We start from the raw sequence: 26443 nt of genomic DNA on the forward strand, positions 1-26443 counted from the left end.
CACCAGCTGTAGAAACTCCGCCAGGTGGCAGAATAAATGCGTTCCGTAGACGGCCGTCGGGAGGATAGTAAGGTATGCACAACATCTGCCGGAATTTGAACTTCCCTCAAAGTGCACCGCTCAACCTCCAAGCGGTTAGATTGAGCCAGGCCGGATCTGGGTGCTTCAGGGCGCCTTGCGAGAGAATATCGTCCGAGAGAGGAATGCGCCACGATGGGGTCACCGATAGGGACACGAGGTCCGCAAACCAGGGTCTCCGAGGCCAATGAGGAGCCACAAGGATCACTTCCGCTCGCTCGGATAGAATCTTGCGTATGACCCTGGGAAGGAGGGCCGTCGGTGGAAAAGCGTACAGAAGGCCCGGCGGCCATGGAGTTCGCAGAGCGTCTACGCCGGCTGCTCGAGGATGAGGGTATCGCGAGAAGAACAGCGGAAGTTGAGAGTTCTCGTGAGTCGCGAACAGGTCGATCACAGGATGGCCGAAGCGAAGAGACAGCTCCAGGAAGAGGAGCGGAAGGAGACGCCATTCCGCATTGTCTATCTGACGGCGACTCAACCAGTCCGCTTGAACATTCTGAACCCCGGAGATGTGTTCCGCCCGAAGGGAACACAGGTGACGCTCTGACCAGATGCCCAACGCGACTGCCAGGGTTAGAAGAGACTTCGATCTGGTGCCCCCCAGTTTGTTCAAATGAGCCTTTGCGGCGACATTGTCCGTGAGGACGAGGACATGAGCTCCGGCGACCAGACTGCGGAACGACTTTAGAGCCAAGAAGACCGCCTTCAGTTCCAGCCAATTGATGGGATGTCGAGCTTCCGAGGGACTCCATGTCCCTTGAGCCAGTTGACCCTGGCAATGGGCTCCCCAGCCCAGGAGGCTGGCATCTGTCGTCACCACCACCCTCGCGGGCTCGAGGAAGAAGCAACCTGCTGAGAGAGCGGGGGAGCGCCACCACCGAAGGGATCTTCGTACCGCAGGAGGGAGAGGGATCGGCTTCGATGAAGTGCCCCTGCCGGTCTTCTGCAAGGGTAAGAGAAACCATTGGAGTTCCCTAGCGTGCAGTTGAGCCCAGGGAACAATAGCTATTGCAGATATCATCTTACCTAAGAGTTGAGACAAAACATAGGGTGAAACCACCCGACCCCCCTCAACCCGGGAAACCAACTGCCTTAGACTAGCTTGTCTGTCGGGAGAAAGAAAAACTTTGCCCTGAACAGAGTCAATCAGGGCACCCAAATGCACTAATCTAGTGGAGGGAGAGAGATGGCTCTTTTCCAAATTAACAGAAAATCCGTGAGCTGCCAGAGTCTCAACCGTCAGACGAATATCTAAAACAGCTTGCTGTACAGAAGGGGACAACAAAAGAATATCATCTAAGTAACACAGGAGACGAACTGAACGGACACGGAGATGAGCCGCCAAGGCAGCCAACACCTTCGTAAAGGTGCGGGGGGCCGAAGAAAGGCCAAATGGGAGAGCCCTATATTGGTAGTGAGCCCCGTCATAACAAAACCTTAAAAACCGTCTATGGGAAGGGAGGATAGGGATATGAAGGTAGGCCTCGGTTAGGTCAATGGAGGAGAGGAGATCGCCCCTCCGAACACCGTCCAGAATTGACTTTAATGATTGCATTTTAAATTTTCGGTACACAACATATTTGTTTAAACGTTTGAGGTCCAGAATGGGACGCCACCCCCCCGATGACTTAGGGACTAGAAACACCCTTGAATAGAATCCTGAACCCTCCTGACCGAGAGGCACAGGTTGGATAGCCCTGATGGTCAGGAGATGCTGAACCGATGAATCCATAAGGGACTTCTTGACTGGATTACGAGAAATCGGACAGCGGACAAAGGTGAGCGGGGGGGGGGCAACAAATTCAATGGCCAAGCCGGATCTTAAAGTGGCGAGGACCCACTTGTCCGAGGAGGATTCTTCCCAGATAGCGGCAAAGAGACCCAATCTACCGCCAATGGGAGGATCCGAAGGGCAATCAGCGACGGCGACGGGCGAAACGACCTCCTCCCCCTCAAAAGGGCCGCTTAAAGTTAAAGGGACGTCCTCTGAATGATCTATCGGAGGAACCCCTCTGCCTGCTGAAAGACCCATCCCTCCTAAAGGTGGGAAAAGGAGAAGAAGAGGAGGACCCCCCATCCGCACCTCTGGAGTAAGAACGAGAAGGGTAGGGTGAGAAACGGGGCGCTCCTCTCCGGAAAACAGCAGCTAAAACCTTCTTTTTGTCCCTGGTTTCTGTGAGGAAAGGATCTAAAGCATCTCCGAAAAGCTTTGTGCCTTTAAAGGGGACCGAGGCCAATCGCCACTTATGTCTGGCATCAGCCTGCCAGTGACGGAGATACAACAAACGCCTAGCCGTGACTGATGAAGCTAGAGATTTCGCTGAAAACCTGGCAGCGTTCAGAGTAGAATCAGCTGAAAATTGGACGGCAGCTACGATTTTATTCAAGTCTTGTCTGATACGAGCATCTCCGGGGGCAAGCTTATCTTGTAACTGGCGCAGCCAAAGCAACGTTGTTCGATTAAAGAAGGATGCTGTAGTGGTAGCTTTAATCGCCCAGGAGGCGCTTTGAAAGGTCTTTTGAAGAACCTGATCAGATCTGCGTTCATCAGGACGGAGGCCTTCGTCCGGCTCGCCTGGGACATTGGAGTTAGGAAGAAGAGCTGCAACCGGGGCATCCACTGAAGGAATTTGAAGAAGAGCCTCCAGATCCGAGGAAACTTGAAAATTTCTCTTGTCATTAGCTGAAGGTAGGGAAGCAGAAGCCGGAGACTCCCACTGTCGTTTGACAACGTCCAGAAAGAGGGGAGGAGTGGGAACGGATGTTATAGGCCTAGCTGGTTCCGCGAACATCGGGTCCAGAGATCCAGAGGAAGACAAGGGAGGAACAGGATCCGCATTCGGAGAGGATAAACGGGCCGTATTGACAGCCTTGAAGAGCAACGATTTAAACAAGGCTTGAGGAAAGAGACCTGTGAAAGCCGGCTGATCCGGGGGAAGGTTCTCATCCTCCGACAGGTCGGAATCAGGATCTCCTTCATCGATGAAGGCTGAAGGATGGCTGTAATGGGAAGAAGTAGGCGAAGCGGAGCGAACAGACTGTGAACATCCTTCGTCACTACGACCAGCCGAACAGGGTGAAGTCTCTCTCATCGAACCATGTCGACTGGATAGGTCCGAACGGGCGGCCAAGGACCGTTGAACCGCCGCCTCGATCATTTGTTGCAGCTGATCTGGAAGAATGGAAGGATCCAAGGAGCGGCCAGGAACAGGGTCAGATGAAGGAGCCTCCTGTACTATTGCTGGATCAGGCACCGGCTGTTGAGAAACAGAGTCAGGACCCCACAAATTTTCCTCAGAGATAGTCACTGGACAATCTTGCAGGGAAAGCTGGTCAGGAGAAGGCGAATGAACGGAGACTGGAGGTTGATCAGAAGAGGCAGGAGGTTGAAGAGTGGATGGAGGCAACTGGGCACATGCCTTATCACATAACCTGGTCAAAACTTTGTCTCTACGTTTTTCCACTTTAGAAGAAGAGGATGACACATCACGAGTGGACGACTTGTGATGAGAACGTGAGGATTGAGAAGTTCTAGCATGAGATCTGGAATCCTCCATGGCAGAATGCTGGGTAACAGACGTGGAGTCTGATTGGCCAACTTTACCTGCACTGGCCTTACGGCCGTGCTTAGACTTAGAAAGGGCCTTAGGCATGGAGCCAATAAGATAGGTAACCCCACACACACCAGACTGTGTCTCACTTATCAACTCTGAATAAATAAGAGGGAGCGAAAGGAACTCCACACAAGGAAGCTTCGAATAAACTGTCAGTAATTATTATAAACCAAGGTCAGAGATATCAGAAGGGAGCGTAGCAACTCCACGGCCTGGAAAGGTGTGGGAGGGAAGAGGGCCTGTAGAAGCGTCTCAGGAGGAAGAATATTAATCAATCCAGCCAATAGACCAATCAAGGCCACAACTTGTGACCGTTATAAGACAAGAACACAAGCGGGGGCGCGAAGCTCCACTAGTCTGTAAGGCAGGCAGGACCCAAACCACAATGGCTGCAATAAGAGGGGGCGTAAAGCTCCACTGGCAGAATTGAAGGCCTCCGGATCAGGGCCTCTGTAGAAGCGAAGGGGGGGGGGGAGGGGGGCGCGAAGCCCCTCAGCTGCAGAGCGCAGCCAGCAATCCAATTAAATTGCGCAGAGTGGCCACGAGGCAATTCCAAATAAGCAGCAGAAGCCAGCCGCAGAAGCGCAGAGGTGGGGGCGCGAGGCTCCTCAGCAAAATAAATAGGCCCACCACTCTTAAACCTTTAAAGTAATTTGGCCGCAAAGGAAGCGTTCCAGGAGGAAATGAGGCTAGCAGGCCGCAAAACTAGTGCTCTCCCCCCAACGGATCGAAATTAGAAATCCAAAATGGCGGGCGCCACTGATTGAAAGCCCGCCGAAACTGCCGATCGCAAAAAAGGGGCCAGAAACAGAATTAAACAAGGGAATGAGGAGATCCTAAAAGGGAGACTGTCCCTCGAAGCTCAGATTATCGGACAACAGAATCTTCCTTCAGAGGATAGAGGGAGAGGAATCCCACGCCCCTGGCAAGGCCAGGGGAGGCCGATGTTAACGAGGCCTATTATAGTACTCACAAAACCTTCAACTCGATGTCAGGACAGTCCAGGTCAGCCGAAGAATGTAGATAAAGCTCAAATCGAATCCCCAGAGAATAGTCAAACAGTCCAAGTCAAGAAACCGAAGAAAATCCAACACAAAAGAGGTAAAAGTAGATTTTTAGCAGAGAGCAGTCCCACACACCAGCCAGCGCTGAAGGACTGAGCCAAAAGCTGGCCTGCCCGGCAACAGAGGCGGGACTAAGAATAATTGGCAGGCTCAGTCCTTCTAGCTGATTGGATGGGCACTACCCACGCTGGCTGCTGTCTCCACTCTCAATGGAGAATGATCAGACCATGACAAGGGCTCGGTGACTATATCCCCTATCTCGAGATCACTCAACCACTGTCCAGAGACAAAAACCAGATCCAGCGTGTTTCCCCCCGTGTGGGTAGGGCCATGAATTAACTGGGTCAGGTCCATGGCTGTCATGGAAGCCATGAACTCCCGAGCCACCTCAGATGCCTCACCAACGGACGGTAAGTTGAAATCCCCCATGACCATAAGCCTAGGGGTCTCAACCGCCACTGTGGCGATGACGCTGAGTAGCTCGGGCAGGGCTGCTGCCACATGGCAGGGAGCCAGGTACGCGATCAGCAAATAAGTGCTTGAGGTCTTATTGCCATGTGCTCAAAAGCCCGATTGGGCTTATTATCAGGGGATGTCTTATTTTGAGGGAAACAGGGTATTATAAAAAGTTTTTTATTAAATAAACATTAAAAACATTGGACACGGTGTGACCATCCCGGTTTTGTCATTTCCATACATATTTTTAACGTAACAACAAATATAATTGCTACTTGTCATACATTGCTATTTTGGTCTTATAACCATATCCCTTGTCCTCATTTATATTTTTATCTAAGAAGAAGAAAAGAATTTCAGTTTATTTTTCAACTGAATTGTGGAGCTTATCCTTATATAGGTGGAAAAAATTCTGGAGTGATTTATCTTGGCCTAATTTTTTTACATCTCAAAAACCTGGCATTTTAACAGGGGTGTGTAGACCATATAGCCACTGTATACTTTCATGCCCAGGCAATGCTTATTGACCAAGGAGAACAGAAGTTTAGCTATTTCAATCTATGAAGTGCTAAAAATAGGCCTTTACTTGAGAAATAACTGAGATTTAGCTTCCATCAATTCAACTCCATCTCCTTCTTCTGGTTGAAGTGGAAGCCCGGCCAGAAGAGAGACAACAGCTTCCATGCTTGCCTGGTCCAAGTCTCTGAACAGTAAAACAATGAATGAAATGAATCAATGGAAAGTGCATTTTTCACATAATTTTCACATGGGATCCAAAGCAACCAAGAGTCTTAAGATTGCTTTTCTTAAGCTGAGAGGTAGGGGCCTGGTCAAAGTCACATGCAGACCAGTGGTGAAATCCAAATTTTTTTACTCCCGGTTCTGTGGGCGTGGCTTGGTGGGCGTGGCTTGGTAGGTGTGGCAAGGAAAGAATACTGCAAAATCTCCATTCCCATCCAACTCTGGGGCCAGCCAGAGGTGATATTTGCCGGTTCTCCAAACTACTCAAAATTTCCGCTACTGGTTCTCCAGAACCTGTCAGAACCTGCTGGATTTCACCCGATGCAGACCTTCCATAGCTGAGGCTGGACCTGTACTTGAGTTTCTGCTTTTCTAAACCAACACTTTCACCACTACCTAACTTTTAGAATGAGAGGAAGGAACTGACCTAAAGTTAGCATGGATTCCATGCCTAAGAGAGGACTAGAACCTGGATCTTCCCAGGGTCCAATACCTGAACCTTACATCATACTGGTTCTTGAGAGAAAAGGATGGCCTGAAGCACCAGCACACACCTCACCAGCAAGATCTTGTAGATGAGGAGGACTAGAACCAGGACTTCCCCATTTCTACTCCTACACTTTTAGCAGTAAATCAGACTGTCTCTTAGTCTGAGAATGACTGCCCCAAAATGACTCATGGAAGTTCTGTGGGTGAAGGTAAAAGGACTAGAATCAGAGTCTTTCACTTTTAGTCCAAATACACCAAACTGGCTCTTGTCAACATAAACACAATGAACTCAATGTGCACTTGCTATAATTTCTTTTCCATTCCGTCCATTTCATTCATTCATTCATTCATTCATTCATTCATTCATTCATTCATTTGGAGCATTCTACCTCAAGACTGAATTCAGTGGTGAAATCCAAATTTTTTTACTACTGGTTCTGTGGGTGTGGTTTGGTGGGCGTGGCAGGGGAAGGATACTACAAAATCTCCATTCCCACCCCACTCCTGGGGGAAGGATACTGCAAAATCTCCATTCCCACCCCAGTCTGGGGCCAGCCAGAGGTAGTATTTGCCGGTTCTCCAAACTACTCAACATTTCTGCTATCGGTTCTCCAGAATCTGTCAGAACCTGCTGGATTTCACCGCTGACTGAATTCCATTTGTTATTAATCAACCGCCCTATAAATTATTTTTAACAAATTGCTGCATAGATAGTGTAGGTGGCATGGCTAATTTTACCTTGTCAGACATTTCACATCCTCATCTGTAGCCTGGTTGGATGTTCCCATAACCCAGTCAGTCAAATATTCCACCATCTTGTTCCTGGAGTTCAGAATTACAGAGCAAAATGTATAGAAACAACATCTGACAAAATCCAAATTAAAGAGACTATGTGGAATGTTTTCCAAATGCTAGACAAAATGCTATCTTGGAAATCTTACATTGATCCCTCCCTCGCCACAGAATCAATACAATTTCATAATTTTCTCTTACAGCAACCATGCCGATTTTCTGCCACTAGCTAAATAAGTTATTAGTAGCCATCACATCATAAAACCGTCAGGCAGCATTATCTAGCCAACTTTGGCTAACATGAAAAAGCCGAGGTGGTTTGCGACTCTCTAGTGCATAGATGGTAGCCACTAGAAAATCTTGCAGATCTTGTAGGTGAGTATGGGAACCAGAGGTAAAATGCCGGTGAAAATATTAGAAGTTGAGTTTAATCTGAAGGAGACTTTATTTTTATTTATTAAAATATGTTTCTGAATTGTTACTTCTGGGACTTATGCTCCTCTTTCTCTTAAATTCCAAGAATGCTGTTGTTTTCACTTTCTTCTCTCTCCTAAATTTATTTACTATCTGCCCACTAAATTTGTTTGCATGCCCTCAACCATCACTATTCCAAAATCAAACCTTGTAGGCTCCACTTCAATGCTAACAGGCTGCCATTCTGGAGATGTAATTATAGTTCTTAATAAAGGCTCCAAAAGCTTCAATCAAATCTCACCTGAATTTCATTTCTTGGCAGAAGGACAGATCATCTCGCCTCTCCATCATTACCTTCACAAGTTGACATAGTTTGGTTTTGATCTGAATTGCATGCACCAGATTCCCGAGGACACGCACGTACCTATGAGATGATATGAGATAAGGCCTCTCAATTAATGAAGCTTCCGAAAACTACCAACATCCTCTGAGCATCTTCTCCAAAGCCATCACAGGCCAAGAATGAGAAGATTGGGATTTTTCCTAATAAATCAGCATTCCCATGCTGATACCTGGGTTGGACTACGCAATTGCAGTGGAATCTGATGCTGGATTGCAGGAAGGAGGGAGTCTTTCCCAAAAACCCGTAAAAGACAAATCAGCCTTGAGTTCCTGGTATGCAGATAGAAGTTGAGAAGGGATCCTTCCTAAACCTTTCATAGGCTTTATCTGATTGTTATGCAGATTGTGCTTTAATCTGGCAAGATTCCTGTCTATGGGCGAACAGCAATAAAGAAACTACTCTGAGCAATTCATGGTGTCATTCTTGGTTCCTTGTACCTGATGGCTATCTGGAGATTATGAAGGTTGAAATTCAACCTATCTACAGGACATCCAGTTTCAATGCATGGATAGATTTTATCTGTTGAAGTAAGCCGTCATAACCATGACTGAAAATATATGAATGCTATAGCACAAACAAACAAACAAAACCTTTCAATGGTTCCTCTTATTCAAGAAATAACAATGGTATCTTCAGTTATGAGTTAACATTTTAAAAAAGAAATGGTTGCATATTTGAAAGGATTGCTGCCAAAATTTCCAGATGTTTCTAGGATTTTAATTTTGAGGAGTTTCCTTTCCTCCCAATTGTTTTTTTTTTTTTACTGCAAAGCCTTTGACAGATTTTTACCAATAGAAATCACACGAGAATAAAGATACAAAAAGGGAAATAAGATGATAAAAATAAAATAAATAAAAACCTTATAAACAAACATTTAAGGACTTTTTTTTTTGGGTAACGGTGATGATTTTTCAAACACGTAAATTAAGCATAGAAAAGATCTTTGTTTCACTTCTCAATCTGGAGGGGCTCCACAAAACAGATTCAGGGAAAACATACCTGTAGTCTGTCGGTTATAAGTTACCTATCCTTTCTCTTAGATAGGTTGCCTATCCTTTCTCTATGGCAGAGGTCTTCAAACTTCAACCAGCTATGCTGGCTGGAGAATTCTGGGAGTTGAAGTCCACAAGTCTTAAAGCTGCCAAGTTTGAAGACCTCTGCTCTGAATCTGAATCAGAGGTTGAAGGGCATGATTCAACCAGCTGTAAGTCTAATGAACTGGTAGGACAGCAACCACCCCCTGAAGCAGACCAAGGAGATAATGACCAGGAGAACATGAGATCAGATTCTGGAAGGGATGCTAGCTCCATGACACAGGGGCAACTTTGAAGGACCGAATGAAGGATCATTTATTCGGGAAGCAATGAGAACGCCTCTGACTCATGCCCACAGCTGGGCCTTCTTAGGAGCAGCTACCAACATGTTACTCTCTATTAGACCGGTGTTCTAGGGAGGTGGCCCCCAACCTTTTGGGCACAAGGGACTGGATCCATGGAGACAGGTTTTTCTGTGGACCAGAGGGGGCCTGGTTTCGTCTGCTGCCTGCATCCCATAGATGGGGCTTTGCTTGAACGCGATGCCCTGTTTCTGGCATGCCATGGCCCAGTGCTGGTCCACAGACCGGGGGGTGGGGACCCCTGTTCTAGAGGACCAGTTGGTGGAACACATGTGTTATTTGAATCCAACACTGACAGATTAGTCTTATTTCTCAACTGCTGCCTCATCCCTCTTCCAAGACTCATGTGATGTAAGTTATTTACCTTCTGGCTCTGCTGACGTCTCTTTTGGCTATGACTTTGGGTGCACTTCAAGCTTTCAATGCCCAAACTCTCAGCTTCAATCTCCACTGACACTATCAGCATTGCGCCCAGGGCAGGGGTGGGTTCTAAATTTTTTTTACTACCGGTTCTGTGGGCGTGGCTTATTTTGTGGGTGTGGCTTGGAGGTCATGTGACTAAGTGGGCGTGGCTAGCTGGCCAGAGTCATTTCTGGAAGGTCCTCGCACTTACGACCAGTCCTCGCACTTACGACCCAACTCATTTGTTTGCTTTTAACACTGATCAGCTATAGGACGGCCCTTTGAAGCCCCACGGCAAGAGTTTAAACAGTTTTTTTCCCTCTAGCCATCAGCTGGGACTCAGGAGGCAGCAATAGATTGGGGGTGGGACCAAATAAAAGGTAAGAATAACGTGGGGGGGGGTGGGGGGAGAGGGCGGGGGGGGAGAACCAGTTCGATGACGTCATATCGTCATCGCTACTGGCTCGGCCGAACCGGACCGAACCGGGAGGAACCCACCACTGGCCCAGGGTACCAGGCAAGATCTACGGTACCAGGAGCCACAGTGGGGCAGTGGTTAGAATGCAGTATTGCAGGCTAACTCTGTCCACAGCCAGGAGTTCGATCCTGACTGGCTCAGGGTTGACTCAGCCTTCCATTCTCCCAAGGACAGTAAAATGAGGACTCAGAATGTTGGGGGCAATAGGCTGACTTTGTAAACCGCTCAGAGAGTACTATAAAACACTATATATAGTGGCATATAAGTCTGCTATTGCTATCTTGCCTTCCTGGTATTTTACCTGGAACTTGGGTGCAACTGCTCAGCCAAGCACTCTACTTGCCGTTTTGTTATCTAAATTACAGTCCCATCATTCAACCAAATTCAGCTTGCTTCTGCGTGATTGTTGGGTCTACAACCGGACACTCTCGCTCTGCTACAAACACACAGGCCACGGGGAGAACCAGAGGAGTGAACTGACTTGCCTAACTAGATTCAACATCATGGTCTCAATCCTGGCTTGCCCAAGGTGTTCCGAGCTGCCTTCAGTGTGGTTATCAAGCAGGTTCTTCATGATCGCGATGGTCTGCTCCACAAACTGCGTATTGGTATCATTTAGCAAGACCTGCACAGGAGCGAAACATGCTGTTGGTTATACATTTTCACCATGTTTCCTTTCAAATTCTTCTAATTTTCTGCATTGCGTGTCAGCAATTTTTTCAGAGCCTTGAGAAATTTCTGATAGCCCACCTATGCTGTCAAATCCCACACAGATATTTTGCAAGATTTGGGCATCCCATATAATCTCAGTGGTTACCATATGTTAACTATAATATATACTTTAACTTCAGCTATAACTATAAATAGTATTTCAAGGAGCAATGACATCATCTAACAATGATAAAGGCATCATGTTTACACTTCTTTGGATAGAAAAATGACAAAGTGACAGATGTCTATGGAAATCCTTGGTCATCCAGGTCATGGTTGTCCCAAAGGTGCTTTTTCCAAAGGCAACTGGATTTTGTTTTTCCTTGAAGAAAACTGAAGAAGCTTCTTGGATTAAAAACAAAACATCTTCAAGGAAAAGCAAAGTCCAGTTGCCTTTGGAAAAAGCATCATCGTGACAAAAAAATTGATAGCATCTTAATGAAGAAAGGGAAGGCAAAAATAAAAAAAATCTAGATATTGAGGATGGAAAACCAGCTAGTGATTATGGCCGAGTTCTGCTGAGGACAAACTACTTTCCAAAATTAATTTCCTACATAGAAATCTTCAAAATCAGCTAATTAACTAACCAACCAACCAACCAACCAATCAATCAATCAATCACGGCGTCTGTTAAAAAAACTGACTCCAAGAGCAAAAGATGGGTTATATGGATACCCAACCAGTTACCATGGCTGAAATTAGATCTGACTCTGAGTTATTTTGTTTCTAAGCACTACCTTTATTCCAATAGTCAATCTGATTTGTCTTCTAAATACAGGATTATGGTAAAAGGGAGGAATCTCAACTTACAACCACAATTGAGCCCAAAATATCATTCCTAAGCAAGGCAGTTGTTAATTGAATGTTGGCTCATTTTACAATGGCTTGCCATGGCTGCTAAGTGAATTACTGCAATTGTTAAATGAATCATGCAGTCATTAAGCAAATCAGGCTACCCCATTCACTCTGCTTGTCAGAAGCCGGCTGGGAAGGTTACAAATGGCAATCACATGACCCCCAGGACAGTGCAACCATCATAAATATATGCCAGTTGCCAAGCATCTGAATTTTGATCACATGACCATGGCGACGTTGCAATGGTCCTAAGCGTGAAAAACGTTCGTCACTTTTTTCAGTGCCATTGTAACTTTGAAGGTCACTAAACAAATGATTGTAAGTCGAGGACTGCCTGTATGGTAGTTGCTCTGCCAAGACAGTTTAACTGAAACTGAGCTTTTACCTGTCCTTGTGAGTCGAAGAACTTGCTGATGATATTCTTCAATTTGTTGAAAAGCATTGGATAAAGGGCGGGGCTCAGCTCCAGGCCTATGAGGTCCTTAATGTTAGTCCGTATCTGCAGACCCACTTTCTCGTGGGTACAGACCATCAGGGACAACAAGCGATCCATGAACCTGCTCACAGGAGTCTCGGTGTTGCCGTCAGTCGACAGCATGGAGATCATGGAGCCTTTCCTCTCACTCACGGGGCCCATGGGGGGACTATAGGATGGAAAGGGTGTGTTGCCGCGATACTGCAAGCACACCCCACCGAGGGCGCACAGAAAGCCGGTCATGTTGATCCACTCTTGCAAAGAGTCTGTGTCTGACAGATCAATGGAACCTCCACCGCTGACATGGGACATCCGCCTCTTGACTATCGTCTTGTGCAGACTTTCAGCAACCTGCAGAGAGTAGCATACAGGAAGGTGGCGTGAGGACAGCGGCCAGAATTTTATGAGTGCAAAAATGGAAAGATATGGAATTAAGGCAGGGGTGAAATGCTCCCGGTTTGGACCGGATCGCCCAATCCGGTAGCGATGGAGGTGGGTGGTTTGGAGAACCGGTAGCAAAAATCCCTGCACCCCCATTCCCAGCTGAGCTCCGCGATCATCAGAGGCTTTTTTTTTTTTTACTTTTAAAAGCATTTTTTCTACAACCTCTTCGGCCGAAAAAATGCTTTTAAAAGTAAAAGAAAGCCTCTGACGATCACGCGGCTCAGCTGGGATCGTCAGAGGCTTTTAAAAGCATTTTTTCTACAACCTCTTCGGCCAATGAGGTTATAGGAAAAAAAATGCCTTTAAAAGCCTCTGAGGATCCCAGCTGAGTTGCCTGATCATCAAAGGCTTTTAAAAGCATTTTTTCCTGCAATCTTTTAAGGTTGTAGAAAAAAATGCTTTTAAAAGTTAAAAAAAAAAAAAGTTGGCCACACCCACCCAGTCACATTACCATCACCACCACCAAGCCATGCCCACAGAACCGGTAGTAACAAATGTTACATTTAACCACTGAATTAAGGAGAAACTTAACTGAACCACCTGGAATTAAGGAGAAACTTCCTAACAGTGAGGACAATTAACCAATGGAACAGCTTCCCTTCGGAAATCGTGGGAGCTCCATCACTGGAGGTTTTTCAGAAGAGATTAAACAGTCACTTATCTGAAATGGTATAGGTCCGTGATGGTGAACCTATGGCACGCGTACCACAGGTGGCACGCGGAGCCATATTAGTGAGCACGCCAGCTCAGCTCTGGGGCGCATGCGCGTGCCGGACAGCTGATTTTTAGGCCTTCTGGGCCCACCAGAAGTAGGAAAACAGGCTGTTTCCTGCCTCTGGAGGGCCTGGGGGGGGTGGGGAAGGCCCGTTTTTCTTTCTTACCTGGCTCCAGATCCTCTCTATTTATCTGGGAAGGGCGAAAACAGCCTTTCCCACTCCCTCGGAGGCCTGAAAGGCCCCATTTCCCAACTCCCAGTGGAACAGGAAGTGACTTTTTTGCTGTCCCCAGCCTCCAGAGACTCCTAGAGAGGCTCCTAGAGACTCCTAGAGAGGCTCTGGAGGCTGGGGAGAGCAAAAAATGTCACTTCCTGTCCCACCGGGAATTGGGAAATGGGCCGTTTCAGGCCTTTGGAGGGCCTCCGAGGGAGTGGGAAAGGCTGTTTTTGCTCTTCCCAGATAAATAGAGAGGATCTGGAATCAGGTAAGAAAGAAAAACGGGCCTACCAGGCCATCATGTGCCAGGAGCGGGGGGGGGGGATGTTACAGCGCATGCGCGTGGGCACATGCGTGTGTGACCCGCCCCCCCTCTCCTGGCACGCGATGGCAAAAAGGTTAGCATCACTGGTATAGGTTCTCCTGCTTGAGCAGGGTGTTGGACTAGAAGACCCCCAAGGTCCCTTCCAGCTCTATTCTATTCTATACGAGTTCTCACAATGGAACAATGGATGGAAAAAGCGATGGAGGTGGCAAAGCTAACTGTTTTAATTAAAGAGAATTTAGCCAGTTTTATTTTCATTTTGGAAACTGCTTCTGGTTTCATGCCCGAAACATAAAACACAACTTTGATCTTAGGTGCAGCACAAGGAAACAACAGCCAAAGACATAATAGCCAACCATCAACACCCCAATCAACCAGTAAGAAGCCACACCCAACAAGACACCGCATAAATACGATGCAAACAGAATAGTCCAAAGCAGACGTTCCGGCTGAAAGAACTTCCCTGACGATGGGCTCCAGCACGAGTCCAAAAGTTCAGAAGACTAAAAGACTTATCTATCTTAGTCTCCTTAGTCACCCAATGGGCAGCAGAGTGTTTGCTGGTTGCCAGAAAAAAAGCCTAGAAACTAGTGGATTATGATTTCACTGAACTAGGGCTGCATAAAAATCTTGGTTTACATAGGAAGAACCTGGCTAAAGAGAAATACACATAAAGCCTACGAAAAGGAAAGAAAACATATAGATAGATAGATAGATAGATAGATAGATAGATAGATAGATAGATAGATAGATAGATAGAGATAGAGATAGAGATAGAGATAGAGATAGAGATAGAGATAGAGATAGAGATAGAGATAGAGATATATACAGGACTCCTGGAGAACAAGCAGGTGGCTCAAGGAAATGCTTATTCATTGCTCATCATTCTTTTGCTTTGGTTTTTTTTTAAATCCAGGCATAAATCATCTGCGGCTGTCACGATTATTATCCTGGGACACGTATATTTGCCTTCATTTGAAAAAGAGTATTAGAAGAAATTGCACTCAAACAGAAATGGAACTTGGTTTCATTTCTTTCAAATGCAAAATGAAATGGAATTTTCTGGAGTAGCAACATAGAAAACTCTCTAATAATGGGAGTTGTAGCCCAACATTTCTAAAGGAAATGTTCCTCTAATAACCTTGGTCTTACCTGGCCATCTTCCATCTTAGTCTTTGGATAGTTGAGAATCAATTTTGTAGCCGCCTCCCATTTAAAATGTGTATCTTCCCAAGCCTACAACAAACCAGAAAAGATAATGGTTGATCACACAGCATAAACAAACCTAAGACAACAACTGCTGACTGACTTTTTTTCTAAGAAAAGGAAAAAGCCTACCTCAGTGTTACCTGCTGTTGGATGTTCAATACGCCTGAGTAGGGCCATCACTCTCTTCTGAAGAGCTGTTCTTCCTACAAAGTGATCCAGTCAGAAACTGAGAACATTTTCTCAAGATCTTTTCATTAACAGCAGAAGTGTCTTCTATAAATAGGTACAGACTTCATTCGATAGTTAGGACTGCAGAAAAAACTGCCTTCCACTGAGGATTGTACGAACCAGAAAGAGGGCTGAGAAGATATCTACATACCCCTCATATTCTGGACATAAACTGTTTCAACTTCTCTCTTCAGGACGCCGCTATACAACATTGCATGACAAAACAACTAGACATAAAGACAGTTTTTCCCCTCATACCGTCATTCTGCTGAACACTAATTCCCATAAAACATAACTGTTTTATGCCTAAGGATATTTACCCATGTAGTAGGGCTGTGTTGCTATTATCCTTCTTATCTTCCCTATTACTTACACCTATTGGTATCCCTTGACTATCACTTTGTTGGTTGTATCTTCTGATTTATGATTGAATCTCTGATTTATGATTTATCACTTTGTTGTTTGTATGTATACTGAGAGCTTCTGCACCGGAGACAAATTCCTTGTGTGTCCAATCACACTTAGTCAATAAAGAATATTCTACTCCTATTCCTACTCCTACTCCTACTCCTATTCCACTCTATTCTATTCCAACTCTACTCTATTTCTATTATTTCTATTTCTATATCTTATTCTATTCTATTCGATCCTTTGCTTTTTTAAAAAAGGCAAAATGGATCTAACATTCATACATATTGTAATGTACATTTTAATACAGTGGTTAAAAAATAAACTAATTGTAAAGAATTTCAGTTTCAAGGGTATAATTCATTCAGACTTTTCATTTTAAAGACTGCAACTATATTTCTCAGAAATCTCATTTATGAACGCTCCATCAACTAATCAACTATTTGCCAATATAGGTAAACCTTGAGTTACCACCACAAGGGAGTCTGCCTGTCATGGTCATAACTCGTGTCAGTTGTAATTTGGGTCACCCACATAACCAACCTGATCTTACGACCTTTTCTGAGGTGGTCATTAAGCAAAGTGCCAGTCATTAAATAAATCGTCCTGGTTATTTATCAAATTTATGGTCGTTAAGCAAATATTGTGGTTGTAAAGTGAACCAACGGTTCACTATAGGCAGAGTTTTGCCGACCACTGGAAATAAATGCTGTTTTTTAGCAAAACTTTTGTGAACCTCAGTGACATGAGCATACAGCAAACAGCCATAAATGCATCCCGGTTGTTGAATGCCCAAAGTACAGTTATGTAACTGCAGGGGGGAAACCATCAGAATTTCGAATCTGAATCTTAAAATACCCCCATAATTTTGAATGGTCGCTCGTAAGTCAAGGACTACTTATATGAAATAAGCTCTTGTATTATCATAACTGCGGTCACTCAGACCAAGTCCCCATTCTGAAAGCGTGCTTTTGAGTTTCTAAGTCGTCAATGTTACATGGAAACCGAAGCAACAGGCATCAAGATACACAAACCTGTAACTCACCTGTGACTCCAGTTGCAAAGGATTAAGAATTTAAAGAAGCGTCCGACGTTTATCTACTGAAAATATGGTGAATATACTGAAATCTCGTGTGTAACATTTTAGGTTTATGCGTATCTTACCTGTAGACATCATATTGCTCACAGAAGCAAACTCCATAAAGGTATTATAGTTGGGCAAGAAGTTGTGAACTGACACCTCATCTACTCCACACCTGATATCTGCTTCCTCACAGAGATGTCGGAAACAGGACATTGCCACAAGCACTGCCTCGGTGTCGGGGCTCCAGAGAGACATATACAAGGCAACCTCCAACTTGGTTTGGGCTTGGCGACATATTGGTGTCCCACTGCAACCGACAGTGCTTTCCTTTGGAGACAAAACATTGGGAAAGTTAGTTGCTAGTTATCCTTGCAGTAGTCATTTTTCACATACAGTATTTCAAAGCCTAATATACCGTGTCTTATATTTTTTTGAATCCCGAAATAAGTGCTTGGTCTTATTTTTGAGGAGGTCTTGTTATTTTGGGGCACGTGGAGCAAGACATGGCTTCTCTTGCCATTTTACCTGATTTCCAGCTCTGTCTCCCTAACCCTAACCAGAGGAAATGGTGGGCACTGGCTGCACGTGCGTTTAAATATTTTCGGGGAGGGCTTATTTTCAGGGGGGGGGAATTATTTTAGCGCATGCACTCAAAAGCCCGATTGGGCTTATTATCAGTGGATGTCTTATTTTAGGGGAAACAGGGTAGTTCAGTCAGTGTTACAAGGACACTGAAAAAGTTAACTTACAACTGGTCCTCCCACTTATGACCATCACAGCATATTCATGGTCACATGATCAAACCGAGGACCCAGTTTGTGAGGGCAATAAGCTGACTTTGTATAAATATACAAAAGTATGAAGGCTATTGCTTAACGCACTGTAAGCCACCCTGAGTCTCCGGAGAAGGGCGGCATATAAATCAATTTAAAAAAAAAAAAAAATGTGGACACTTGACAACTTTTTTCAGCAAGCCGGGCTGGCTTAACTTTTTTCTTAATTTTTTAAATGTTTTAAATGGATTTTTTAAATGTTTTAAATTACGGGGCCAAATTTATATATATTCTTTTAATACTATTTTAATGTTTGTAATTTATGTTTTTATTCGGCTGTACACCGCCCTGAGTCCTCAAGGAGAAGGGCGGTATATAAATTGGATATAAAATAAAAATAAAAATAAAAATAAAACCGATAGGCATTTATGAAGGTTGCAGCATCCCAGGGTCATGTGTTTGCCATTTCCAACCTTCCCAGTCAGCTTCTGACAATCGAAGTCAATTGCGGAGGGGGGGGGGAACCTGATTCACTTAACAACCATATGATTTACTTGACAACTGCAGTAACTTGCTTAACAACCATGACAGAAAAAGGTCATTAAATTGGTTGTGGTTGACTTAACAACCATCTTGCTTACCAACAGAAATTCTGATTTCCAATTGTGATCATAAGTCAAGGGTTACCATTTTCTACCACATTAGATACTGAGAAGTCATGGTGTCCAAAATAGGGTTTTATCACAAATTCACTGGACCAAAAGGAAGCCTCTTTAATGGAAGAGACCAAGAAGCAAAGTAGTTTTTTTTTCCCTTTGGATAATTCCCCATTCCCCTGCCTGGTTGTCTGCAGAGGTTGGGATTGCATATTTGGTCAGAAATTGATTTGAGAAGTTAAGCAAGGTTTTGTTCTGACCTAGGCTTCCTTAGAAAGTATAAAGCACAATCTTAGTCCCGTAAAACTTCTTTTATTTATACGACTGTAAATTACTTTCATTTACAGTCTGCAAGGCTTGATAAACAGTCTTTCAGAGGAAGGTTATCAACACCCACCTATCTCACGTGGAACGCTGCCAGAGAGCTAATTTCCAGAGGCAGGGCAAGGCCAAACTTGGCACAGAGCCACAAACAGAATTTTCAAATCTTGAATTGGCCAGATGAACTAACTGCTTCCTACAAAAGCTGACGTCCTGTTCACTCTTCTTCTATGTCTTATGGGAGGGGCCAATCATCTCCAAGTCTTACTCCCAAGTCGACCCTGTTTTCTTAATTGTTCTTGTCGTCTGGCAGCTCTGCGCATGCGCACACTGGGAACAGGCTCCCGCTGTTCTTTTGCCTCGCTGCTGTCAGACTCCGGAGGCTGCACATAATTATCAGATGGCCTTGGCCCCCTCTCTGCCTCTGATGAAGAGCCCTCGTCCGAGCTTTCCCCAGCCCCCAGGACTGGTCCAAGTTCCTCCCCAACCTCCTCACTGTCCAACTCTGCTGCCAGCTCTGCTGGCCACCGGTGGGCCACAACAGGTTTGTTAAACATTAGTTTTTGGAGATGCCACTCCTTGGGAATTTCAAAGCAGTTGTCTATATAGGTAATCCTTGACCTACAACCATAACTGAGCCTAACATGTCTGTTACTAAGTGAGATAGTTGTTAAGTGAGTTTTGCCCCATTTTATAACCATTGATGCCATAGTTAAGTAAATCATTGCAGCTGTTAAGTTAGTAACACTATTCTTAAGTAAATCTGGTTTCCACTCCTAGTATAATTCATTGAACAAGCTACCAAGACTGGATTCAGTCAAAAAAGCATCACACAGAAAAAAATCCAGACCGAACAGGAAGATTTTTATATTCTAATCATAATCTTAAAAATCACAGGGTGTGTGAGATAAAACCAGAGCTTTCTAGTCAGGCATATGTTTCAAGGTGACATTTTTCGTCACACACCACGCAGCCAGCTACCGGTGACACTAAAGACAGCCACTTCCTGTCTCAGCAACCTCTAAAAGGACAAGAAGAACTTCTGCAGCAAAGGCCAAAGGTCATAAATTAGAATTAAGGCATAGAGTAATGACACTGCATTTACGGATACCGGACTATTCCCTGTAACACTAAAAGTCACCCACCCTTTAGAAATTTAAATTAAATCAAACTACATTGGCCAACAGTTCAGAAGACTAAGGGAAGCTCAGTCAATCTCATTGTAGACATGTTGTACATTGACAATAAAGGTTTGAAATTTGAAATTTGAGGTGTTTTTTTCACATAAGGTTTCATGAGGCTACTGAGAAGCAATCTCTTGAGTAGAGGAAGAAGGGATCAAGTCAAAAAAGATTACCAGTTCCTAAATGGGCATAATCTGAGCACACGGACATGCAGGCAGAAAAAGAAAGCTCAGGCATAAGAAGTTCAGCTTATAATGCCACATACAGGTTAGTCCTCGACTTACAAGAGTTTGCTTAGTGACCATTCAAAGTTACATCGGCACTGAAAAAAGTGACTTATGACCACTTTTCACATTGATGACCGTTACAGCACCCCCATGGTCGCGTGATCAAAATTCAGACACTTGGCAACTAATTCATATTTATGACATTTGCCCTGTCCTGGGATCATGCGATCACCTTTTGCCACTTTCTGATAAACCAAGTCAACGGGGAAGCCAGATTCGCTTAACAACCCTGTTAACTAACTTAACAACTGCAGTGATTGACAAAACAATGGCGAGAAAGATCGTAAACCTCTTTCTGGCTACAGTTTTAAGGCAAAATTCACTTGACAACTGTCTCACTTAGCAACAGAAATTTTTGGGCTCTATTGTGGTCATAGGTCAAGGATTGACTGTAGCCCACGCAAGAAATTTTAGGGATAGCATTCCATGGGGCCCTTTACTCACCATGCAGAAACTCCCTTTGCCCTTCCTGAGCGGAGCTCCCGGGATACAGCGCATCATCTCTTCATGGTCAAGAGAAATTTGATTAGCTCCACCCCCTGAGACATCACATCCTACCCCATAAAGGAAGAGAAAAGGGCAGGAACTTCTATCTGCTTGCTACAAAGAGAAGGAAGAAGAATTGAAAAGTCAGCCAACTTTTGAAAGGAGCGAAAAATATCAACGAAAAATGGGAGAAAGGTAAACGGTGGCCCTACAGTTATGGAAGGAGAGAAAACACTTTGCAATGTGAGTCAAAGCAATATGAACGACACTTGAAGAATTGATTTTTTTTTTCCTTCTTCTTCACAAAAGAGGAGTCCTCAAATGAGAGGATTGGAAATTTAACACCCACATAAGGGACTCTTTTCAGGGAACTGGTTCATGTATCTTTTGAGAAAAGCTCATACTTGCTGTAATTCTGTGGTAGTCATTTCACACCATCTGAAACAAATCTGCTACCAATCCTCTGTGCTTGCATGCAATACACATAGTCCTCGAGTTACAGCTGTATTTGAGCCCAGAATGACGGTCATAAGTTGTGCTGGTTATTCGGCAGATCAACACATGACTGTGCCTGATTTTATTACTATTTTTGCAGCAGTTATTAGGTGAACACCACCCCTATTTTACCTACACAGAGGAGGCTGAGAAATGCTAACTGGTCCAGGGTTGACCTTTACTCTCCTAATAGGGATCTGAGCTGTTCAAAGCTGAAATTCCTCCCCATAAAATCAAACTGGTCCCTGATACCATCTGCAAAATGCTTTCTCCTTGGGTGACCAATTCCTAAAACAAGAGCTATCCATAAGGTGCTTTTGAAAAGGCAACTGGACTTCCTTGGGTTTTTCCCTGGAAAACATTTTGTTTCTTACCCAAGATGTTTCTTCCGTTTCTTCTTCTGAACTGAAGAAGCTTCTTGGATAAGAAGTGAAATGTTTTCAAGAAAAAAACCAAGAAAGTCCAGTTGCCTTTTCAAAAGCACCTTTGGGACAACCATGATCTGGATTATTGACAATTTCCACAGACGACTAACCCAAGAGCTGTTCACCTGAAGAATTATATATGAAATCCTTATAGAAGTGCTGAATTAAATGTGTAAATGTCCAACAGGATCATACACTAATAGATAAATACTGTGCTTTGGTACATGGGATTACTCAAAATTCAAACTCCCCAAGCAGATGTAGAAGAGATAAACAGTAGCAATATCTTGAGCAACAAAAGAAATAAAAGATTTTAGGAAAAGTTTACATTTTCTTGCCAAGGAGATAAAATTTAGTTCACAAAGTTAAGAAAACTGTTATGATACATTTTCACCAGGGGTGAAATGCTCCAAATTCTGCTACCGGTTCGCTTCGCTATCGGTTCGCTTCACGCACGCATGCGCAGTGCGCACCAAATGCGTGCTTTGCACGCAGGCGCTACCGCGCAGCACTGAAAAAGGAGGATTAAGAAGCATTTTCTGAGTCTTCAAAGGTAAGAAGAACAGCGAGGGGGGCAGAGAACAGCTGTGCCGCGTGATTCAGATTGGCTAGAAAGCAGGATTTCCTGCTTTCTAGCAAATATAAATCGGGCGACACAGCTGATCGTTGGAAATACCTGTTTGCCCAAACCAATAGCTTTTTTTTTTTACTACTGGTTTGCACGAATCGGTAGCATTTATTACTACCGGTTTGGGCAAACCGGTCCAAACCGGTAGCATTTCACCCCTGATCTTCACTTCCTTTACTGAGCAAGAATGTTACAAATAGCTGGAGCTAGTCAAATTTTCTTTCCATGAGCTTCCAAGCTTCCAGTAAATAGAGCAAGCCAGCAACAAAAAGCCTTAACTTCAAGGCTCTCTGAGATTTAGGCCTTCACTTACTTTGTTTTTCAGAAGAAATTTGTTCCTGCAGATCAAAATTTCTCGCAACCATTTGAGGATTTCCGTGCTGCTGAGAATCTGATTGCTTGTTAGTCTCTTGCATATACAAAATAGCATCTGTGAACTTCAGGAACATGCAAATAAGAAAATAGCCACAATCAGTTATCAATCAGAGCATGCTGTACTGTCCAAGGCAACATTTTAAGGAAGTTGTTCACTGCAATAGTCATGACATTTACAATTTCTCCAATTCTGCACACTGTTGTCTGCCTTCCCTACAAATTCCACAAACTGCAAGACTACCCCAGGAGAAAACATTTAATTTGCTCAATCCTTTTTTGCAGACCCAAAGTCAGGGCTCATAGTTCTGAGTAGAAAATGATAAGATCTTCGCAAATCTATAAATGTTTATACAAAACACTAGAAGGAAGCCGTTTCACCCATAATTTACACCAACGTGTCAAGGGTTGAGAACTGTTTCTGATAAGTTTAAGAGGTGAAAGCACAAAACACATCCCTTACAAGCTTTGAAAGACATCCTCAATTCTTTGTTCTTATGAAAAATTGGCAGGAGTTAGATAAATATTGGGCGCATGTAATTTTGCATATTTTTAATCTCAAAAACATCCTTGTCAGCACCTTAAGAACATGAGAAGAAAAGGAAAAGGAAGAGAAGGGGGGAAAGGTAACAGCGGTACTCCCTATTTTTCTTCTACAAGTTTGGAGTTCTGGTGAATCCACATTTGTAACCCTTTTGAAAATTAATTTCACTTGTTAAAAGAAAGAAAATACAAAAGAAAAGTCTACAAAAGTCCCCTTTTAAATGGAAATTTTAAATTTGGTTTTAAATTATTGGGGTTTTAAATTTTCAGCCAAATTATTTAATTCGTTTTATTTTATTTTAAATTTTGTATTTATATGTTTTATTCTATGGCTGTTCACCGCCCTGAGTCCTTCGCGAGTAGGGAGGTATACAAATTCAATAAAATAAATAAATAAATAAAATAAAATAAAATAAGTTATTTTGGTTAAAAGAAAATAAACACAACCCTGATCCCCAATTAGCATTAAAGCATTCCATGTAACATATAAATACCTACATGAAATTAATTCAGTTGCTAAGCTTGACGTTAAATCTATACTATAGCAACGTACTTTGGCATCTTCTCATTTTTAGAACATAAAGACTTTTCAGAAATAGGTAACCTGCAGAGCAATACATAGCTGTCCTCATAATAGTGCTGTGTAGTAGTACCCTGTTTCCCCCAAAATAAGACATTCCCTGATAATAAGCCCAATCGGGCTTTTGAGCGTATGGCAATAAGGCCAAGTGCTTATTTCAGGGTTCAAAAAAATATAAGACAGGGTCTTATTTTTGGGGAAACAAGGTATTGCAACCCACACTCCCCCCAGATCTAAGATGAGCACTCCACCGACAGAAAAGTATAACGAAGACCACTACAACTGGTACAAAATTTTGATGGTTTTAGAAAAGGAAAAGGAGTCAGTGGTGAGTCTGAACTGACCTGATTTCCCAGAATGTTTCGATGGGTGCATCAGGGTTCCACAAGTCAATGCTGTCTAATTGATGAAGCACAAGCAAAGCCTGGAGGCATAAACATACACAAAGAATCTGCATGAACATAACATAATCCTGAACGGACGATTTCTGTATCAGGGGAATAAAAAGATTAGACCACCCTTCTTGTCTTGCCTTCAGGTGCTTTGGAGAATAGGTTGACCCCCTCTTCTTTGTGGCAACCTCTGAGAAATCAGAATACTGCTATCATGTCACCCCCTAGTCCTTCTCTTCACTATTCCAGTTCCTGCAACCGTTCTTCCTATGTTTTAGCCTCCAGTCCCCTAATCATCTTTGTTGCTCTTCTCCGCACTCTTTCTAGAGTCTCAACATCTTTTTTACATCATGGTGACCAAAACCGGATGCAGTATTCCAAGTGTGGTCTTACACTGTAAATACCAATTCAGTTTCCTTACCTCCATGGCCTCTTGTGCTATTTCTGGCATGCTGGCCTGTGGAACAAGCTGGACAAGGCCTGTTATGAGCTCAGCTGTGCTGCCTTGTGTGTCAGGCCCCTGTTTCTTTGGATTCTGTATGAAAAGACAAAGTTGCTGAAGCATTTGTTCATCAGTGAGAATTGCCCCCTGGATTCTACAAACATGAAAAGAGCTACACAAAATACAGCCAAATTGGTTGAATTGGTTTTGCATGAGGTTTGTGATTAGTAGGAATCTCTTCAGATACTGTGACTTAAAAAAGTTTTAATTCAATATAGTCTACTGCTGAAACTTAAGTCACTGGAAATCAGAAAAATTAGATGGCTCGAATGTAAAGACTAGGAACAGATCTCAGGATCTATATGGAATTGTTGCTGGGATGCTACATCAGTATGCACCCACAAATTAAAAGAAGTGTTACAAATCAAAAGGCAAGTGTTACATGTTTTGTAACCTCCACTTCTGGAATACATATTTGTTCCTTTTGAATTTTTTTGAATCTGGATTTTTTTTTTTTTTTTAGTCTGTGAGTCTTTGCCACTGACTGTTTTAAGAACTTTGTGTGGATCTATAAAAGGAGCTGGAAGAAATTGGTAGGAATAAAGTTGATGAATAAACATGTATGAAGTAGCTTAGGTTCAATAGATGATTGTACCATTTTCAGCTACAATAATTCTGTCCTGCAACTGTAGATCCGTAGGGAAATACACAAAACAAAAAGACATTTTGTCCAGTTCTAAAACAAACCATCCTCTTCCAGATCTTTTCCCCAGACTCACTTTCCATGAGATGAGTGGCAGTATAACATGGATTGATTAATTTCAGATGAGCTGCAGAAGCTAAAACCCAGAATTTTGGGGTTGTTCTAGATTTCAGCTGAAACAAAATCTGGAAAGATCCTGGAGGAAGGAGGGGAGGACAGGAGAGATCCAGACTACTTGTGTTCCAACCAGTCCAGCACCTTCCCTTCTCTCCCTCTCTTCCCTCTCCCTCCCTCTCTCCCCTGCTTCCCCTCAGCAGCTCTTCTGCAGCATAGCATATCCCACTATCATACCACGGCCTAATGTCAATGCTTTCTTTTCAATTTCTGTCTCTCAAGGCAATTCTCACGACCCATTACAATTTTCACTAACCAACATACATAGCTTCTCTAGGCAGGGTTCAAAGAAATTTAAACTTCTCCATTAATTTGTATAATTTTTTTTCAATTGTTACTGTTTTTCTAATTGTTCCAAGGGTCAAGGCTATTTTTATTCAGCACTTTCTGGATTTTGCATATTTCCCAGATCAGGTAGCAACAAATATCACTCTAAAATAGTCATCAGGTTTTAAAAGTCCTTTAGCTGTTTTAATTTCTGATTTACATTATGTTTATAGAAATGTATAATTTTAGCTGAGGGACTTTTTTTAAAAAAAAAGCAATTTACAATTTTTTTTTTTTTTAAAAATTGGATTTTCACTTACATAGAGTAAGAGTTTTGGGTCAGCATGGATCAGTTTTACAATAGATAACAACAAAACTTTATAACTTCTGGTTTCAACATCTGTAGGTTTTTCTTTGAACTTCAGGCTTGTCATTTTCTCTTTAAATGTAAGACTCTAAGAAAAATAAAACCATTAACAATGTAATAAATATTCCAAACATGGAGCTCGTTTCAAACAGCAGTATATCAGTTATTGCAGTGGTGGGTTTCTACTGGTTTGTCCCGGTTCGCGCGAACCAGTAGTGCCGGCGGCAGGAGGCTCCACCCACACACCCGGACGTCAACTTGGACACTCTGTGCATGCAGAAGCGTTGCGTGCAAGCGAAGCAAGCACACATGCGCGCTCCCGGTTCCAAACCGGTAGCAAAGGTAAGAGG

At 43.5% G+C, this 26443-nt stretch overlaps 1 protein-coding gene across 1 annotated transcript in view; it reads right to left on the reverse strand.

Moving 5' to 3' along the window:
* The window catches only part of NF1 (neurofibromin 1), a 246119-nt gene that overhangs the window by 180256 nt on the left and 39420 nt on the right, over positions 1-26443 (reverse strand). The window contains exons 13-25 of the mRNA XM_070932037.1: positions 26047-26181; positions 24562-24675; positions 24093-24172; positions 22567-22690; positions 20664-20819; positions 17079-17325; positions 15408-15481; positions 15222-15305; positions 12279-12719; positions 10813-10952; positions 7950-8072; positions 7181-7264; positions 5799-5915 (exon numbers count right to left, since the gene is read on the reverse strand). Coding sequence (XP_070788138.1) covers positions 5799-5915; positions 7181-7264; positions 7950-8072; positions 10813-10952; positions 12279-12719; positions 15222-15305; positions 15408-15481; positions 17079-17325; positions 20664-20819; positions 22567-22690; positions 24093-24172; positions 24562-24675; positions 26047-26181 — 1919 coding nt within the window. The remainder of the gene's footprint in view (positions 1-5798; positions 5916-7180; positions 7265-7949; positions 8073-10812; positions 10953-12278; positions 12720-15221; positions 15306-15407; positions 15482-17078; positions 17326-20663; positions 20820-22566; positions 22691-24092; positions 24173-24561; positions 24676-26046; positions 26182-26443) is intronic.

The sequence above is a fragment of the Pituophis catenifer genome, unplaced genomic scaffold (genome assembly GCF_029215685.1).
Source record: "Pituophis catenifer annectens isolate HBS135680 unplaced genomic scaffold, rPitCat1.0.hap2 SCAF_1, whole genome shotgun sequence".
In the NCBI taxonomy this organism is placed as follows: Eukaryota; Metazoa; Chordata; class Lepidosauria; order Squamata; family Colubridae; genus Pituophis; species Pituophis catenifer.